Source organism: Centroberyx affinis, unplaced genomic scaffold (assembly GCF_046629955.1).
Source record: "Centroberyx affinis isolate AG114_WGS23_722 - 3 ecotype Tasmania unplaced genomic scaffold, CSIRO-AGI_Caff_v1 ptg003948l_1, whole genome shotgun sequence".
Lineage (NCBI taxonomy): Eukaryota > Metazoa > Chordata > Actinopteri > Beryciformes > Berycidae > Centroberyx > Centroberyx affinis.
Window position 1 is genome coordinate 138,639 of NW_027281773.1, and position 12,709 is coordinate 151,347.

At 42.7% G+C, this 12,709-nt stretch overlaps 1 protein-coding gene across 1 annotated transcript in view; it reads left to right on the forward strand.

Annotated features, from left to right (window-relative positions):
• The first annotated feature begins 5,948 nt into the window (after positions 1–5,948).
• LOC139663176 (protein EFR3 homolog B-like) overlaps positions 5,949–12,709 on the forward strand; it is a 36,826-nt gene continuing 30,065 nt past the window's right edge. Inside the window, 1 exon segment of the mRNA XM_071541742.1 lies at positions 5,949–6,036. Coding sequence (XP_071397843.1) covers positions 5,952–6,036 — 85 coding nt within the window. The 5' untranslated portion in view covers positions 5,949–5,951.

The window sequence follows — 12,709 nt, forward strand, 5'->3', positions numbered from 1 at the left end:
ATATATTTTTTATAGTAAACACCTCTGAAGCAAACAAGAGTATAGTCTACAGCTACAAAACTGACCTCCACTGTCTTGCATGTTGTATATCCACTCCTCATGTCCAAAGGGAAATTGCCATAGGATATATTCGACCGGAGGACAGGTAACCGACTCATAATCCACTTTTGCTGATTCCTTTGCGCAGGAATCGCACACTGAGCATGAAAATTAAGGCATAATCCATAAAAGGGAAAATGAAACTGAAGCAAACCCCAGTCATGGAGTGTCCAAAACTGATTAAGGGAGAGAGAGAGGTCCTGCCAAGATATGTGGAGCTGTTCTGGCAAGATTGTAGGTCACCACCTGTGGCAGTTTGGAAATGAAGTCAAGGGATTGCCAAGCAGCAAAGCTGCAGGAGTGAGGAGTCCAAAGAGGATTACTTAGTCAGCAGCCACTCTCACTGTCCCGTAAAGCCAGAGTCACTGGCTCCAAGACAACACCAACAAGACGGCAGTGGTCTCTCTCTCTCTGTGTGACTATCATCTTTCTCTCTCTCTCTGGCCAAGTCAGACAATTGTTTTAAAAGCAGAGCTGACCCTTATATGAAATAGTAGTATTACAGAATATGGGCAGCTGGTTATACATCCTACTACATTTTATCTCTCTATTTGCACTCTGCTTAAGCACGTTGCATACTTTTTTTTATATTTTTCATATAATGCACAATCGCATCCCCCTACTCTGATGTGATCATAGATGTTGGAAGTGGGGGTGCTGTGCTTTAATTGACTCTGGTCTCCTGGTTTATGTCATATGTGTCCGTTGACTCCATTTTCACACGCCACATTCACAAGGGTGAGGATGTCCTTTCACAACACTGTGTAGGCTGTGTACAGTTAGAAACCTTATTTAACACTAAATATTGACTTATTAATTTCACAGACCAGGTGCGACTGTGAAAGTGAGGAAGATTAGGTCTCCCACAAAGCATCTGTTTAATTAAACTTCACCTTTGGGCTGAAGTTGATTTCCCATTGCAACACACTGAGCATCAGATGTAGGAACTGTAAGCTACTGTACTGTTACATGTTATAGACTACCCTACCCAGTTGTATTAGCCACTTGGACAGCAACAAGACTGTCAAGGGATGCCCAAACACGTGCACACACACACACACCAGTTTTCCAGATTACCCTGATACACTGAAGAATCTACCTGTCTGTGGTATAATCATTCACTGACCTAAACATGACATGATCATGAAATTAAGATAAAGCATACTGTATATCAATGGACTTTATTTTTAATGGAACAGGGTGAACATGTGATGAAGTACGTCAAAGGGTCTCCGGAGGCCAGGAGAAAGAATAGGTCATAAGAAGGGATTACGTCAAAAGAATGGGGACAAAACACCAGAGAAGGCTTTATGATGACTTAGAAAGAGACAAACCCAAGAAGGAGAGTCAGCAGGAACAATAGATGTGGTGAAACAGAGCTTGGCGTAGATGGTGACGAGTTTGTGCTGGGCTGACAGCATCAGCAGCCCTGAGGTTGTAAGCTGGTTAAAGCCCCTGAGACTCAGTTTGCTAATTGTGAACAGGCAACGCACAAAGCCCCTTAGACTGATCTGATGAGTCCCCATCTGTCCCCCCGTGACTGTGTGTTGCTGATTACTGTACATCTAAAAATAGATACAAGTTCTAAGGCAATTACTTCTACTGTAACTGCTACCACCTCGTATTAGCTCTCTGACATTTGGCAAGCATGGGCTAAAGCACCTTTGAACATGTTTAATGGGATGTCAGGTGAATGTTTGGCTGTATCCTAAAAACAATAACGGAGAGTAAGTAATTCCATGTACAACATTTTGGCGTGATGTAGCCTTAGAGAATATTATAAGCATTTCAAGAACTGAAGATAATGAACAAATCTAGAAAGTCAGCCCAGAGTAAAGCTTTAATGTAATACTCCATAGTGGATATGTCTGTATGTAAGTCTGAAAATGTCAACAGTACACATTTAATCTGTTAATTCATAGCGACAACTCTCTTTGGAGTGCTTCTGAACTCCTCTTTAGCTGAGAGGATGGGTAAGTCCCCTATGAGCAAAACCCCAGAGGCTAATTAGTATTAAGGCTAAACTCATTGGCCGTCCAGTAATCAGCTGATTCCCATAGGCACTCCAGCCAAATCAGCACCAGACTAAACCCTATAGCCTACATGCTTGCCAAACACTCTGTCCCTATGCCGGAAGCAAAGATCTATTTTTGTCTTTTGGTGTGTATCACAAAGGTGCTGTGTCTGCATGCGTGTGTGGTGAAAGGTTACGGCTGGGCAGTGAATGCATGCCAGGTTTTGTTGGTAGTGGCACATGCACAAGTGAAGGAGGATACAGGTGAGGCAGGGTCAAAGGGAAAGGAAGAAACACCTCTGAAGCAAACAAGAGTATAGTCTACAGCTACAAAACTGACCTGCACTGTCTTGCATGGTGTATATCCACTTCTCATGTCCAAAGGGAAATTGCCATAGGATATATTCGACCGGAGGACAGGTAACCGATGCATGCCAAAGTTGAGATTTTGCTGAAACACTTACTGACACACTCCACCATCCCCTACTTCTTAAATCTTCAATATGCTGCATCTGACAGATTTGCAAAACATCAAACAGCCTCAAACACACAGATCACAGACTATTGTCCTTTAAAGATGTTGCAATTTTCTGCAAAGTGCTGCAATGGATTATTGACTCACACAGTAAAATACAATAGTAAATTACTAGCACTCACTAGTATTTCTTGTGCAGTAACAACCTACCAAACCACTCTGTTGACCATGTTGATTTGAGCCTCATTAGCTCAGTAACTCCTCTAGCTCATGTTAACCCATTGGGAGGGGTCACGCGCCAACAGCCGTCTACTGGGGGCTGACCAGAGAAAGAGGGGACAGCAGCATGACATAGGAGGACAAAAATACTGCCATAATAGACTCAGGGTGTGATGCTAATACATCCATGTCCTGTTGCATGTCTTAGTGGAGTTAAGAGACTCTAGGCAACAGTTGGCTAAGCGTGCTAAGTGGTATACTGAGAGAGAAGCCCCCAGCTTAGACCTCAAAAAAGGTGACAGATGATGTGACACGAAGTCTACCAATTATAATGTAGTTGTCCTGCAAAACACTAAGGTTTAAGTAATGTTAAACTATAACAAAATAGCAACAAAATATTAATTATTCTCAGGAAATTGCAGACAAACAAACATGTCATATACATATACTGTATAGTCACATTTTGCTTACTCACTACTGCCGCCAATTGGTAGAAAAAATATTTGCTGTGAAAGCACTTTACCCAATCCACAACTACAGTATATAGGCTATAGATTTATTGAACTGCCACCCCTTAATAAAAGTTAATAAACTCTGTGACCTCAGAATCCTTCTCCAGAAGTAATAGAAATTGTGTCAAGTGAAAAAGGAATGTCCTATGAACTGACAAGGTCTCAACAGATTATAATCAACATTCATTGATTTGGAAAAGAGAAAACAATGTCCTTGGGCCAAAATGGATAATGGAGAATGACAGAGCTCCTGTCCTTGTCTGACCATTTGGTAATGAGGTCTTTCTCTTTTGAAAACAATATGACCCTACAGTTAGGTTACAGTTACAGGTTACAGTTACGTTTCTTTTAAGAAATGATATTATGTTCTTTGAATATGACATGCCTATTTTCATGTATCAGGGTTTACTTGATAGTATGTTCATTGTTATGATTTTGATGGTAACCACCATCTCAGATTTCCGCTCTGCCACATCCCTAACGAAAAATCACCATAATATTACTTAAATATTCATACAGTGACTTTAGTGCCCATATCATACTTAACGGCACTCTTATCTCTTATGGTATATAATTTTCTGTAGTATAATATTTGACTTACTGTAGGCTAGTTGTATGATATTTTAGAGTTCTGCTGTCATTTTTGTATAGTACGGTTGCAAAATGTATCATAGGATTACTATAGCTAGGGATAGCCTTACAGTATGTGCGCCTGCACTGCCTGTGTTCAGATAATTAATAGTCACTTCAGTGGTAGGCTGGAACCATATAGCCAGCAGCAAGCTAGAGGAATGCTAACGCCGGTGTAAATGATGATTTCTGTCTTAGCATAACTTAAAACTTTAGTGAAAGTAGCTTACTGCCTGTATGCCACATATTTCTGGGATTTTAATTGTGTTCACTTCATGGTAAGTAATGTGTGTTGACACTGTAGCAGGGTGTATGTGCTAGCCAGCTAGCTAACCATGTCAGTCAGTTAACGTTAGCATATTTAGCATAGAGGAATGCTAGCTATCTGGTTGGTGAGTTGCCAGTCCTACTTCACTTCATTTAATAATTCATACTGTTGAATAATACAAGCAAGCTTATCTAATTTGGTTAACGTTAAACATATGTCTAAAACCCATCAGAATTCAGTTACCGTTAGCTGAAACGCTAGCCTCGCTAAGTTAATACACTGACAACTGTCATCCTTAGGATTTTTCTCCGGATGCGTTTAAATGTTACGCATTTCTCTCTAACGTTAGTCATCTTGTCAGGTAAACATATAGCTAGCAAATGGCTTGTCCGGTATTTTGATAGGTTCAACATCAGTTTTGTAGTAGCGCGTCAGCTAACGTTAACTTGGGTGTATTGGATGTTCCACAGGCCAAAGATAATCCAGCGGTTTTCCTGATTTTCAAAGCCCCGGGAGGAGACTCAGTTTGGTGCTGAAGTGCCCCCCCATCTCCTAGCCGCTTTGAATCTGGAAGAGCACCGCCGCCTTGTGACAAGAATCCAACATGACAGGTGGGCAATTAGTAAACGTTTCCCGAGTCACCGATCGTCAAGATACTCTGATGCACCTGCTCCAGTACTGCCTGTAGAGATAATACATGGCGTCCCAGTTGAATGTACTGCAGATCAGCAGAAGTGCTGAGGTAGCTGAAGCTGAGCTGTCTAATCAAAATCCATAATGAATTGCCACAGAGAGAAGTGACATGTCACGCAACATGTCACATGTTATGTGAGAGTGTGTATGTTTGAGATTTCCATCTGTATTCCTGGCAAGTGTATGTACGTGTGTACATGTGTGTTGTCCAGCCAAGTGTGTATTGGATGAACATATAAAGAAATCACTATCCAGACGCTTTGCCTGTGTTGGCGTCCGCTGATGGCTGAACTCCTTGAACCTTAAGCCAAGTGGCTGAATGGCTGTCACTCAGTTCCCTTCTCTCCCTCTGTTTTCTCTCTCCCCTCCTCTCTCTCTCTCTCCCCCAGAGAGAAGGAGGGTGGATAGTGAACTCCATTGTGTTAGTGAGATGTTTATTAATGAGACTGAGAGAGCAGAGCTGCTACAGAAGGACTAATCGCTAATCTCTTGGTTAATACGGTCATCCAGCCTGCATTCTAAATTATCTGACCAAGGAGCCTCAAGCCCGGGACACAGGAGCTGTTCTTCAGCAGGGAGCTTAGAGAATTTGTGAGTTTGTGCTTGTGTGAAACTTTCCATGCAAGTTTGAGTTAGCTTTTCTGGACAGACTTGACTGAGTGTGTGTTCACATGTGCGTGTGTGTGTGTGTGTAGAGTTTTATTGCAGCCAAAGTGGGTAGTATCAAACATATTCAAGTGAGCACATGTTGGATTTTAGCTAATTTGTTAAGGAATTGGAAAATTGCATGAATTGTTGGTAGGCTAGGCTCACATCTTGATAGGTTTTCATGTTTCATGTATGTCGGTCTAGCTGGATTGATTTGTGTATAGGCAAGACTTAGCCTATAGGTTTTTAGTGTGTTTGGTTTTTAGTCTTACGTGTCTGTGAGTGTTTGTGTGTGTTTCTGGCTTTGCTCAGGAGTGTTTTTGTGTATGTGAGAGGGTTAGTGTGTGTCTGAGTGTGTGTGTGGGCTGTTGTGTGTGTGTGTGTTTGCCTGTCATGCCTCTGCCTGCTCCTGATGTCCCCGCCTCTCGGAGGCTGGCACTGGACTGTCGTACCCTTCTGGACCATCGCGTTGGCAAGGGTAAGTGCCATCACCACCTCCTCTGTTCTCTCTCTCTCTCTCTCTCTCTCTCTCTCTCTCTCTCTCTCTCTCTCTCTCTCTCTCTCTCTCTCTCTCTCTCTCTCTCTCTCTCTCTCTCTCTCTCTCTCTCTCTCTCTCTCCCCTCAGTCATATGAACAGTGAACAGTGTTTTTTCTGAGAAGTTATTTTGTTTTCTGTTGTTCCATTATGTCAGACAAACATATATAGGCTATAGCTGCATATTGAGTTTTCAGAACTACTGTTTGGAAGAGCTTGTCTTGTTCAGAATTGCCTTGTCCCCTGTAAAATGGATTTGTCCTATTTCATAGTGTGTTGAGGATACTTGAAAGCTGGAGCAGGCTAACAGCCTACATCAAAAGGAACACTGGTTGTGATGAAGGTTGCTGCACTGATTAAAGGATAATTCTGGTTATTTTCCACCTGGACACAGCATAAATACATTTATCGCGATCTACAAAGAAAGAAAAAACAGAAATAAACCTACTATGCTTTTGGAACATTGTACTCCTTGTTTTACTAAGACTGAGTTACAGCAACAGGTTGAGTTCTACTCCCAGTCTATTGAGTTGGCAACCCTATGTGAAATAGTTGATAAAACGTGAGAACGTGTGGATGGGCAGCATTTATACTTTTGCCCAGGGTGCCTGATTGGCACGTGCCGGCACTGTCTATGGTGAAGTAGGTTAATCAATGAAATTTTGATCCAAATCATTTGGCATGATGGCAAAAACTCGCCTCTTCTCTAACATCCAAACCAGTTTTCTACATAGGTAGGTGCTCACCAAAAATAGCAGAAGGGATAGCTATATTAGATTCTGTGCATTTGTAAATGTCTGGCTGATTAACATTGATTTTTGAGCATAGTGCTGCTGTTGCATAAAATCTTGTTTGGGTATTTTCTTGGTTTTAGTGGTGTGTTGTATATCTGCTTATCTTTCCATGCAGACTTGCTGAATTACATTTTAAACGCCAGATGGGCTGATTAATGATGTGGAATGTAATATGCAAAACCACTTAATGCCATGCTGCCTCAGTGCAGAATGTGATTGAATGCTGAATGTATACTTGTTGAGTGATGTTTATAGTTTACTGCCTATCGTTTGTCTTGCATTGTCCTTTTGCACTGTGTGTGAGGTGCTGTTTTCCATATGTGGCAGTGCATGCTGTTTTATGAAGTTGGCAGTATGTATCTGCAGTCTGTGCAATTAACACCAAGACGAATTCCCATGCCTGTGTTGTACGTGCAAGAAATCCTGATGTCGCTAAAGTATTGTACCTGAATTGAGGGTTTTACGTGGTCATTTATGGGTTTAGCAAGTTTTGTGACCTTTAGGCCCATGACTCACAGATCAAAAACAGTGGTAGAGTTTAATGTCAAAAGTACATGCTGTCAACTGGAAAATAGAGCTGCTTTTCCCCAAAGAGATTACTAAGATTTTTATTTGACAGCAGTGATAGGTAGGCAGTTTGACAAGGCTCTTTGAATTATCCAAAAATAAGCATAAAGAAAGTCAGCCGTTTCAACTACAAGGGTGGCAGCAGGGTGCTGTAGTGATTAGGGAGACCGTCCTTCAATCAGAAGGTCTGGGTTCAGTCCCCCTGTGACTGCATGCATCTCTGCTGCTGACGTGTCCTTGAGCCAGACACTGAAATTCCTACCCAGCTCCTGGGGTGCTCTGTTGCTGACCCTGACCTTTGACCTCCATGGAGGGGGGGACGAGCGAAGCGATGAATTTCTCCTTCCAGGGATCAATAGAGTATTGCAAATAAACCTGCCCCAAGCAACAGTGAAGGTGGACAGCTGGCTATTAGTGGATGAATGCAATGGATGACAGTGACATTCTGCACCAGGCTGCAGTCTAAACACCAACAGCATCTCTGCATCCGTTTTCAATAGTTCATTTAGCTTTCCTAACTAAGAACAATTGACCACAACCTTTAATTCCATTAAAACTGCCCTGAAGTAGCCTAATCTGTGTCTCTGCTGATGAAATGAAAGCTGAGTGCTTTTGGGTAATTGGAAAACCTAGCTTGATATTGGCATCTAATGAACCTTATCTCTCAAAGTGCATGAGCTAGTAGATGTTTCCGATGATCTGATTCAAAAAGACCCTGATGCACATGGAAATCAGTATTTACTAACGTTAGCACCTAAGTTTGACCAACGATGGTTAATAACACTTTTTCAATATTATTAACATTTCTTAGAGAGAGAAGAAAAGGAACAATGCAATAGATTTGATGAAAATGGTAGGAAATATGGTAGAAAGTGTTTTAAGCATACATGGAGAAACTGCGAGGAAGTAAAGCAGGAGGCATGGAAAGATTAATGATGGGAAAGAGTGATGCTTGCAGGGGGCGGGGAGAGGGAGAGAAGGAGATTGCGTGGGTGGGAGGTCTTCTCCCTCTCTACCCCTGTGGTGCACGTCTCTCTCTCTCTCTCTCTCTCTCTCTCTCTCTCTCTCTCTCTCTCTCTCTCTCTCTCTCTCTCTCTCTCTCTCTCTCTCTCTCTCTCTCTCTCTCTCTCTCTCTCTCTCTCTCTCGGGCTGTGAGAAGATGATTGGAGGGGAGGTGTGTGTATGTGTTTATGTGCGTCTGTGTGTGAAATCTGCGCTATCCTCTTGAGAAGGAGCACTGTTGCAGAAGGCAAACGGGAAAATCCAAGGTCATCACGGCACGCTTCTCTCTGACGTTGCCTTTCAGCCCCCTCGTGCGTGTGTGCATGCCTGTGTGTTTGTGTGTGTGCATGTCAGGAAGCGTGTAATTCATTGCATTGAGCCAGGCTCTGCACCAATCACGGTGCGCATTTATGTGCCTTTTAGCTTTTAGCACACGTGCAGGCATTCATCCCAGAGTAAGCGGTGTGTGTATGTGTGTGCATTTTTCAGTGCCTGTTGGCACAGCAGTGTGTGTCTGTGTGAGCGACTGAAACTGCATTAACGAGGCAGCAGACGTCTATAGTGAGAGACTCCAACATCACGATCGATGTACGGTAAGAATGACAATCATATTTCACTCTGTGTGTGTGTGTGTGTGTGTACACTTGTCTGTGTATGCACGTGAGCAATGTGAAGCATTCCGCGTTCAGCCAGTTTTCCTACATTCTCCAAATTGCATGCTCTTATCTCTCCTCTGGCAGACTGCACCTCTCACCAGTGCAACATCTCATATAAGCACATTATGGGAACTGGACTCTTATGAGGATAACGCTCTGTTAAATTACAGTTTCACAAGGAGGCACCACTTTGAAGATGTTTATTTTCGGTAATAGCAGAGGCTTATTTGGTCCAACAGTTTTTACTCACTTCAATTGTTTGCTTGTATAGGATTTGAGCCTGTTGGTGACATAGTGTACACTTGTAGCATATAGAGCTAGTTGTTTGAGCTGTGCTAGCTGTTGTGGTGTTTGTGAATGATGGACTCAGTGATATGTTCGAAAGCTTATAGTTGTTTTGCTTTCTCTTATCATTTGGTGGTATTCATGGTTCTTCAATGCAACATTGTAAGTAGCATAAGCTCCTAAAATAGATTTATGCTACCTAGAAAATTGGAAAAAGCTCATATGTGCTACTCAGAATTCAGAATATGGGATGGACATGCTCCAAAATTTCTTTCCTATGCTCCTAAAATAATTCATGAGCAAAAGTCCTCCTTGGTAAAATGTTACTGTAGAGCTCTGATATTACCAGGACATGTTGATATTTTGTTCATTGATTAGCCCTAATTAATAGTGCAGCCTGCTTTGAGTTTGCATACTACTGATGGAAAAAGGGTTATTCATAGTAGGCTAATGAATTTGCACACTGGAAGATTAAGCTCAGCATGGCCGTTTTATACAGTGCAGTGTTGAGCTATGGTTATGGTCTTGAGTCCTTCGCACTCCAATGTGGGTGCCTGTTTGACTGTGATTCATAGCGTGTCGGATCGGCCTTGTGTCATGAGGATTTGTTGGCAGGTGGGTCTGTATATCAGTGTGCTGGTCGCATCATATCAGGCATGTTCTCTGCCGCCCACACTGGATCGGTAGGTGCTTTGAATCTGACATGGTGTACATAGATAGATAACTGTGGAAATTCAAGTCGTGTAGATGTGCCTCCACTACGTGTGTGTGTGGGAGAGAGAGAGAGAGAAAGAGAGAGAAAGAGAGAGAGTTGGGCCAGTCCCAGGCTTTTAGAGTCCTTGAGCAAGATTTGTTGGGAGGCCCCCTTCACCTCCCCAAAAGGTGCATTGATTTTCTGATTGATTTCCTTTTTGCTCTTCTAGGAAGGTAAGCAGGTGAGTCCCTTAGTTAAGCATCACAGTCATTTTCAGGGAGAGGTAGGTATACATTATTTAATCAACCGCGACCCATATGCTAGAGAACACTTGCTGCTTATTAAACAACCACTAGGCTTGGATTGTGTCATTTCTTCCTGCTCCAGCAAAATAGGTGAAAAATACAGCTCAATTGGCATACATATTATATATCTTGTTGTTTTCCTTGTTTTTCAGTTTAATCTTTTTTGGCACCAGATTGGTACGGTGGTAGACTGAATTAGTCAAAATGAAAATCATTGTTAGGGGGCCCTGTATTGGTCGCGGGGCCCTAAGCAGCCACTTATATTGCTTAGTAAGTGGGGCCAGTTATGATGGAGAAAGAGAGATAGGGACAGAGAGAGAGAGAGAGTATTACATGGGCATGGTGGTTATGTATTTGTAGGCGGTTATTCCTTGCATGTCGTAGTGACAGGAATTCATGTTTCTGTCTCACTCTGTGTGGGTTGAGTGTCACACTGGCCCTAATGACTTTATCAGCCTCTCCTCTGCTATATTCAAACTCCTCTCCTCTCCTCTGCTGCCATCCAGCTTTCTCAAACTCCCTGGCTCCTTGGTGTCTGTGCATATTGGTTGGTAGGCTGGCTGAGCACGGATACTCTTTTTCAGCAACGCTCTGGTCTACACACACAATTTCAAACACGCACATTGTTTCAAGAGCAAAACAACACATATATAGTATATCGACACAAGCACCAAAGTCTTCAAAACTAGCAAGGGAAAAATCATATTATTTAGTCAGCCTTGCCTTTTATTCATTGAGTGATTGCACTTTGTGGTCCCATTTTAGGCGTCTTGTCTCAAAGTGTGAATGTATGTGTGGGTTGTGCGCTCGCCTTTCAGTGCATGATTCTACAGTTTCATGATGTTTTTTCCCCCTCCTTTGCTGATGTAAAAATAGCGGGATGTGGTCCCCCCCCCCTTATGTAATATTACCCCTGAAGGGCACCACGCTTTTTAACCATCACGAGAAGCATCATGTATTTTGCACAGGTATGTGTGCATACAGTATGTGTGTGCATGCGCAGGTACAGTATGTGTATTCCTATACTGTTTGCTTGCTGAGCTAGATGGTGTATGCCTGTATGAATGTAGCCTACTTATAAATCTACTTAGCATGTGGGCTTGCCAACCAAGCTGTGCATGTGTATTGATGATTTTATCTCTCTCACACACACACACACACACACACAGATCCAAAATGTGTTTAATATTCTCCTTGCGGGGCGTCAGGACTATATTTACTCACACTTGTCCGCCACGTGACATTGGGAACAACAGAGCAGCTTTGGGACAGCAGGTGCAGATATGACACTGCAAGAAGCGCTGGGCTACTTCTGACACTCCTACCTTTTGTGTGTGTGTGTGTGTGTGTACTGTAAGTCAAAATTGGGCTATGTGTTTGCTTAGGCAGGCTCGTTGGTATGTAGGCATTTAGCTGGATTAAGGGACATGGGAGCACACACACCATTATAAACCCACAAAGACATGGGCAGGCACACATGGTTTTCTGTGTGTGAGCAGTGTTTCATCAAGGGTTTTTAAATGACAGTCGAGTGTGCTTGTGTGTGTGTGTGTGTGTCTTCCAATCATAGAGGCAGCTGCTACTTGAAGACATATCAGAGTACGAGGCATCTTTCTAAATACTGTCCCCTTGCTTATTTGGTTCATTGCAGGACAGTAAGATTAGGTGCGTTCTGCTTATTATTTTCATATTTTCAAAGCTGTGGGGGCAAATTTGGGGTGGGGTGCCAGTCGGTGACTATATGTAGGTGTAAAACTGTAGTGAATGTGTGAATTTGTTTGTGTACCATATTCCCTGGCTAGATTCCCATGGTGATAGATATTGATCCACCCTCAACCTGTGGTCAGGTGGAAAGCTTTGTTCTGTGGTGTGTTGTTGTCCAGTCCAGCCTGTGACGGCAGGAGTCCAATTAACACTGTGTGAGATCTGTGTTATCATCCACAGACATGTCTTTTACATTTATATTGTTTTTCTGTTTACCCCTCTGTTTCTCTCTTTCATTTCCTTCCCATTACCACACTTTTTCTTCTCTCTCTCTGTCTGTGTGTCTGTCTCTCTCAGTCCTAATGTGGAAACTTTAAGCTGACATCCTGGGGGAAATGGAGACTGTAATCTGTTAATGCACCAACCCATTGTTACAGGGCTAAAAATAGCTTTTTGATTGGCTGGCTGCTTGCTGTGGTGATTTTTAGGGGTGGGGTGGAGGGGGTGTTGGACTGGGGCCCTCACACGTGTACACATACACAGACAGACACACTCATACACGCAATCATCTTGCATGGATGTGTATTTTAGAATCCAATCAAACAAGCA